The sequence below is a fragment of the Nuphar pumila genome, chromosome 1, assembly GCF_984573655.1.
Source record: "Nuphar pumila chromosome 1, dmNupPumi1.hap1.1, whole genome shotgun sequence".
In the NCBI taxonomy this organism is placed as follows: domain Eukaryota; kingdom Viridiplantae; phylum Streptophyta; class Magnoliopsida; order Nymphaeales; family Nymphaeaceae; genus Nuphar; species Nuphar pumila.
In genome coordinates, this window is record NC_143249.1 from 179859576 (window position 1) to 179866986 (window position 7411).

Below are 7411 nucleotides of genomic sequence, written 5' to 3' on the forward strand. Positions count from 1 at the left end.
TATATATCAGTCAGAAAATTGTCAGATGCATAAGAGGTTCCATTTGCACCTATGTGTACCTTGCTTAAACAGTCCAATCAAATAATAGAATTTGCAAAATAGCCTACAGATGTATATATAATTTGTTCTGTGTAAAACGAGTTTTTGATCATATGGTTCCAATGTAAGAAGAATTTTTGATAGCCAAAAAATCAGCAATCCTCAATATACCAAAAATTTTTTATTCGAGAAATCATGATTCTCTGAAAAACATGATCAGGATGTAATCCTGAGAAAACACATCTGAGGTCGCATAAAGTGAGAAAGAGGTTGTTGAGTTCTCCAAACGGCATGAGTTTCTTGTGACTACGATGCCACAGTGGCTGAGGACCAGAAGTATAATTAGTTGGTAACAATCAGGGACAAGTTTCCCTTATTATGCTACTGTTTGTATCTCCAAGTGATGAACACCCATCCAACCAACTTAAACTCTGATGACAGGTACCAAGATTGCCAAGCTTTAACACCATAAAAGCAAGAAGCTACAGAATCAAAAGAATCATTCATCATTTCCTTGGGCCTACTATAAGTACAACAGATCCTAGGAACATAAACATGAACCACCTATTTCCCACACCCTGGAAAAGCAACTTCAACCCACTTGGATTCTCCTCCAAACCAGGGAAGAAATAAGAAAAAGATTTTGGATCCTAGCAGATGCAAGTTACACCAAAACAGAACCAATATTTACAGGTTTCTGAAAACCATCAAACACAAGCTGCACAACCGGTTTCAATGTTTCACCTGAACATCCATGATTTCATTTGCCTTCGCAAAACGTCCCCTTACACGTTTACGCGTCTCTGCCTTTGCCTTTCGGGATTCATATCTTATGTGCTTATCATACCTGTTCAACAATTCTGATTACCAGTTAGATGACAGGAAGCATATGTGAAAGAAGAGGTGAATGATGTGTGTGTGTGAATGAAGCAGAGAGAGAGAGAGCATGCCTTCTTGTTTTTTTCTTTTCCTTGTAACGCAACATGGCATTGCCCCTGTTCTGAGCCAATAGCTCATTATCAACCTCTGTTTTTAACATTTCTCCTTTACCTAGGATGCCTTGCTCACCCGTGCATCCTTCTTTGGTGTGATTACTACTTAGACTTGGTTGGGAAAAAGTGGCATCAGAAGATCCTACAGAGGGTAACAGGCTACCCTCAGATCGTTGCTGGCTTTGTTTGCCACTTGCGGTAGGTTGCCATTTCATGCCAAACCCAGTCATATCAGCCTGTTGGAGACACATACACATGCATGATTAGATGCACAAAACGAGAATAAGCATTCACCAGCTAACACATGAAAAAATACGAAGAAACAGTCACTACTCATCCTTAACAGGGCATCAACTAATTCTGCCAAATGAGAGCTTCATCCAAGGTGCATCACAAATCATTATAAGATCTCTACACGAGACCCGACACCCAAGATAATGGGATATACAATATTGCCTTAATGTTGCAATATTTCATTCTCTTTGATGTCATCAAGGATACTCGTAAAATTGTTGGTCATAATTTTTTTTAGAAGGAAAACAAATATATATATCCCACTCTAAGAATCACCTAATTCTAGTCATACAAATATAGATATAAATGCATGTGCATGAACTCACACACACACATCAACTTCACTGGACATTAAATAACAGATTTAACACCAGTTTTCAATAATCCAAAATATGCACATCAATGATTCAAAACTACTAGCATCAAAACTTTATCTCAGGGTTCAGATCGCTTCAAAATGCACCATCATATAATTGCAGATTTTCTTTTGCAGTTCACTTTACTTTCTGAATTTATGAAGATTGCCTTTTTGTAGTATACTTTCTTTTTTTAATTTATAGTCAATAATTAAATGCAAGTGGTCTATGCACAAACACTCATTTCTCAGGATCAGAAAGGATGAATTAAATTTGATTTTGGCATTGAATCTTGCCCACCAACACAGAGTTTAGAGTTGGGAATTCAATTAATCATTTCACTTGAATATTTTTTCTCTTTTCTATTTTGGTACCCAATCATATATTTGGAACTTACAAGACATGGTCTAAATGACTGATAATTCAAGGATTAGGGGTTCTCTAAGATTGTTATAAACATTTTAAGTACTATGTGCACAAAGTGACAAACTGGTTTCCTGAGGTTCAATATGAGCCTATTTGGGATCAGTGGTTAAACACTTTTGAATGATTTTGTTGAACCAGTTCCAAATTGAGGATTTCTTGACATCGTAGATCTTGTCAAAGCTGGATTTGTAAATTCTGCATCTTCCTTTCAATTGGTTTTGCTTAGATTCATTATGCTGATCTTTGCAATGGTGCAGACCTGTGAACATGACTAGGATATTGCAATAAACGAACTAATTACCTTGGTGTAAACCATCCTTGCGTAGCCAAAGTTACAGAAAGCATGGTCATGGGATTAGCTGGAGAATATGTTTTAAACCACAAGAAACATGTGTCAGTTACTATCATTATAGGAAAACCCCAGGTAGCTAATAGACTAAAGTGCTCTTCTTCCACGTCCCATCTTGAGCTTTGACACAATGATGTCTGGTGTTGCTCCCAACATCTTCCATGGAAGGATTTCCTGAATGATTGTAGCATATGCCAAGCTCTTTATGACGAAAAAGAGGAACACATTTATCTTTGAAGAAAAATGAGAATCTTAACTGCCAATAGAAGCTTATATCCTTGAAATAGCTCCTACCAAATAATGTTTTTTTCAGTGCACAAAGCCCACAACTGAACCTTAAAAAGCCGTACCACTGGAGGAAGCATTAACTTCTTTATCCTTACCCTAGGCCCAACCACTAGAGAAGTAGCATATGCCGAAAAGGGAACTCTTCAATTTCGTTATCTCTTCAAAAGTTCTATTGTATAATATAATTAAATTATTTTGAATATGATTGCTTACCCACATCACCCCTGGGGAGCTGCATGAAGAGCCAAAACTTACGTCCTCCGTAGTTCATTATACTATCATTTATTGATTGCTGTGAGTAGTATCTTCCTTTTAATAAGCAAGAATAGTGTTCATGCAGCTTATGCTTTACCATTTGGATTATACATACGCTTCCCAGATTTTCCATAGATCTTGACAAGAAATGAGAGCAGAAATCCAACTAAAAATATGATACCACACATGGAAAGTTCACTTCATTCTTTTTTGAGAACCACAAGGTCTGTGAAATCAGTGAACAATGCTTAACTAAAGTTCAAAATCTAAGAAAACTATGATAGATTGACTCTTTTTATTTACCTTATAAAATCCCAGCTTCAAACATAAGAGAAAATTATTAAGAAAAACACTAAATAAAGCTAAAAACGTGTAAACAAAAGAAGGAAAAAAAAACAAGGACGAGTAAAGCCCATATTAAAAGTACTATGCTCCTTAAATTTACTCTCTTTAATCAACAGAATAAGTTGCATAATGCTAATTGATAATAAGAAAATGCCAATCAATTTTATAGTGGAATATTAATCAGCAGTTCAGGAAAACAGTAACATACGTTTTGCAAAGGAATCTTTTGAACGTCAGAGGAAGACAAAACATTGTCTGTGGAATGGCAATTTAAGTCACACATGTCCTCCAGAACACTTGATGTATCCAAGGATGTTCCTCTAGCTAGTCCCCTAAAGCTCTTGATCGTAAACCTTGTGTCACATGCACCATATCCAATTTCTGTTGTCGCACACTCTCCATTGTTCCTGCATCTTCTATACTCGAAATCCCAAATCTGATCCTGCAAGGATATAGAAGAGAAATTGGATAAATTGAACACATAAAGAAGCAATATACAGCTAATTACTGGATAGGCAACTTTTCATCATAGTTGGCAAACTCGTGAGTTGGGCTCGGATCGGACCCCTACTGGGTCACCGAGTTGGCTCAGTGACTCAAACGAATCAGGACTCTATATTTTAGTGTAAGCACATGAATAAGACATGGAAATAACTAAACTTCAAACTAATACGGCAATAGATAAGTTGCAAAATCATATAATTATGCATGATTATTAACTTTTTCATTGAACAATATTAGATTCTTTGTAACAAGTGACTTTATATAAGAATTATGCATTAAAATAATAAAATACATGATAAAAAATTTATTTAATGGGAATCATCAGCAGTCCTGAATCGTGACCCAGTTGGGGTCCGATCCGGGTCGACTCGCCGGGTTTGCCAACTATGCTTTTCATAAAAAAATGGGTCAAATGAGATAGCTTGACAGCTGGGTCACACTATCATAACTGACGGGTCTCGGGTTTGAATCCCATGGGGTTATCGGTTATCCCCAGCTGCCTATCGGAAAAAAAAGACCATAAAAAATAAATAATCCTGAAGAGCAACTACCATGTTTTACCATTCAACTCTGGCAACAATTTAGTGATACCATACATAGAAGATGGTCAATCGGATGAATAACAATCAAGAAGAAGCAACCACAGGAAGAATAACAAGGACTTCCATTTTAGCATCTCTTTTAGCGATGGAGAACCTGGCACAGTGGATGTTGGGGCATGACCATCCTGATATACCACACTCGCTGAGAATCATGCTACCCACACATACCTACCAACAGGCTTGCTTTTAGAGCATGGTTTCCAACTGAAGGCAACCAAGAGAATCCCATTGAGCCGACGTGGTCTAGCCACCACAACCAGCCTGTCTGGGATAGAACAAGTAATTCCAATTAAACCGAAATAGATGCAGTCTTAGGCATCACACCCTCGACAGGAGCTAATAACATCCTAAAAATCATAAGTCTTAGTTCATTGCTCTAATATTCACTTCCATCTTTTTAACAGCACAGTTAACAACGTATTGCTTCACTGCACCATTTTTTCTTGAAAAAAATGAAAGAGGGAACTTCATCCATAAATAAAATATAATTTGTGAAATCAATTCATAGCATGCATTTCAATAATTCAAAGTTGAATGTGACGCTTCTATCTCCACTAGCCATGGCAAACATAACCCTACAAATTTAAAAAGTAAAAAAAAAATATAAAAAAAAAACTAAATAAGAAGAACGATCTTTAAAGTTCATATCATCTGACCTAAAAGAAAAGGGAAAAGAAAAATATGTAAACATTAATATAGAATCTTGAGAGTCAATTTGTATTGAAACACCAAATCATGAAAAAACAACCACATAGGAGGTGAGAAGAACCTGATTAGATTGATCTGAAGCACCACCGTCCCACATAGTTTCTTCTTCAAGGAGAGAATTCGCTCCAAATTTACGATCTTCTGCAGGAAACATCATTGTTGCCATATAAGGCGCCTGCTGATCGGCATCAACCATGTACTCTTGCATCTGAGCATTGCAAGAATCTGGCACTTGGAGATTTTCTGTTGGGATATTCTGGCTAGGGGTTGCCGGACTCGGATCCCCAACAGGTTCAAAAATTTTCTCCACCATTTCTCTCTTGAGCAGTTCTAAAAGTTGGTGAAATATCACTTGCTTCCTCTTCCCACAGTTCAAATTATGGTCCTAAATTCCAGAGAAAAAAGAACAAGAATATAAGCCTCGCTATAACTACAAAATTTCTGATAAATAAAAGAAACCAAAACCCATACCAGCAATTCGTATTCTGAATTGCACAAAAAATAAAACTCCATACCGGAAATTCATATCCTTAACAGTGTGAACAACAAAATCGACGCATACAGCAATAAATTTTCGACAAATTGAAATACACAGCACCCACAATTCTGAACCCGATTACCTCAACAGAACTTAAGATTTGATAATAATTAACATAATTTCTTGCAGTAAAGTTTAAAACAAGAACATCAATACCTTCGAGAGAGAGCAGAATCCAGCAGAAGGGACGATCACGTCATGGCGACCAAAGAAATCGAGCGGATTATCAGTATTGTTGATCAAATTGGCACCAAACCAATCCAAATCTTCTGGCCTCACACGCGACTCTCCTTCCGAGAGCAGAAGGAGCGACTTGTCTGAGAGATCGAACCCCCAAGCCGAAGCGAGATCCCGAGCCGACGGGCAGTCCGAGAAGCCCTCGACCGGCTGCCGAAGATGGTGGACCAACGCGGCGCAGCTCCCGTGGACGTCCCAATCGCAGTCCTTGCAGAGCACCAAGCTATCGGCAGCGCATCTCGTGGACGCCGGCTGCAAGCCGCAGTTGTGGCAGAGCTGCGACCGCGAGTGCTTCCTGGAGAGCGCGTTCGCCGAGTGGACATGGCGGTCGCAAATCAAGCAGAGCTTCGCGGCGTCGGCGCGGCAGAAGAGCACGGCGCCCTCCTCGTTGCAGTGGTAGCAGACCGCTTTGGGGGGCTCCATTTCTCACGGGATAAAAAAAAAACTAGACGAGAATGCAACACAAGAGAACGAGACCCTAACCCTAGCAAGAGATCATCGCGATCCCAACGAACAATCAGAAGAACAAGATGAGGAGGAGGAAAACGCTAAGCATAGAAAGAGACAACACAAAATCCAGAGATGATGAAGAAAAAGAAGAATCTGTCTTCTTCAGATCGATCGCCGGAGATTCGAAGGGACTTCCGTTTCTGGAAAAGATCCGCCAAAAGTAAAACCCCAAATTCCGGCGGCTTTCCGAAAGAGGAATCCCTAAACCCTAACCAGAGAGATTACTTCCCGCGCTCCACTTCTTTGCCACCATTCTTTTCCAGAATAAGAAAGAGAGAGAGAGAGGGAGGTCGTGGGATCGAATTGTAGGAAATTCGAGTCGCTATTTATACTTTTTCCCTCTTTCCCTCCAACCGGAATTTCTTCGGGATTTATTTATTTTTATTTTTATTTTTATTTTATTATTTCAGAGAGAAGAGAAATTGGGGGTTTTAAGATGCGGGGCCCACGCCAGCCCGGAGAAAATATCTTTACGCTTTTATCTCCGAGATCCCTCCGCCGCGGTAGCTTCCCCCGCTAGACCCCTACGGCTAATTTTCTGTACGTAGGATTACGGGTGTCACAGGATCGTGTTTATCCTGACCCGATCCGAATTTTACTTTATAGGGTCCGGGTATGGTGATAAATAATAAGATCCGATTAAGCTTTGGATCCGGACTCGAAGGTCCGATTAATACATGAACCTGTGTATAGTTTGTAAAATTTTATACATGACCCGGACCCAACTCGAACAAAACCCTATAGGGTCCGGGTATGGTGATAAATAATAAGACCTGATTAAGCCCCGAATTCGGACCCGAAGGTCCGATTAATACATGGGCCTAGGTATAGTTTGTGAAATTTTATACCAGACTCAGACCCAATCCGACTTTTGATTAAGACCCACAATTTTTCAATGTAAAAATGCTAAAAAAACATGGGTTTACCAGGTATGGTCCGGGTCTGGTTCATGTAGTTCTTATCGGGTT

The 7411-nt window shown here is 39.2% G+C and overlaps 1 protein-coding gene across 1 annotated transcript; it reads right to left on the bottom strand.

The window, feature by feature from the left end:
• Positions 1–256: 256 nt before the first annotated feature.
• LOC149851489 (zinc finger protein CONSTANS-LIKE 14-like) lies at positions 257–6726 on the bottom strand. Its single transcript, XM_090015228.1, has 6 exons — positions 5853–6726; positions 5220–5543; positions 3553–3786; positions 990–1267; positions 784–886; positions 257–521 (listed from the first exon to the last, which is right to left on the bottom strand). The coding sequence occupies exons 1-6, from the start codon at positions 6354–6356 to the stop codon at positions 396–398; spliced, it is 1569 nt and encodes a 522-aa protein (XP_089871354.1). The 5' UTR covers positions 6357–6726; the 3' UTR covers positions 257–395.
• Positions 6727–7411: the final 685 nt, after the last annotated feature.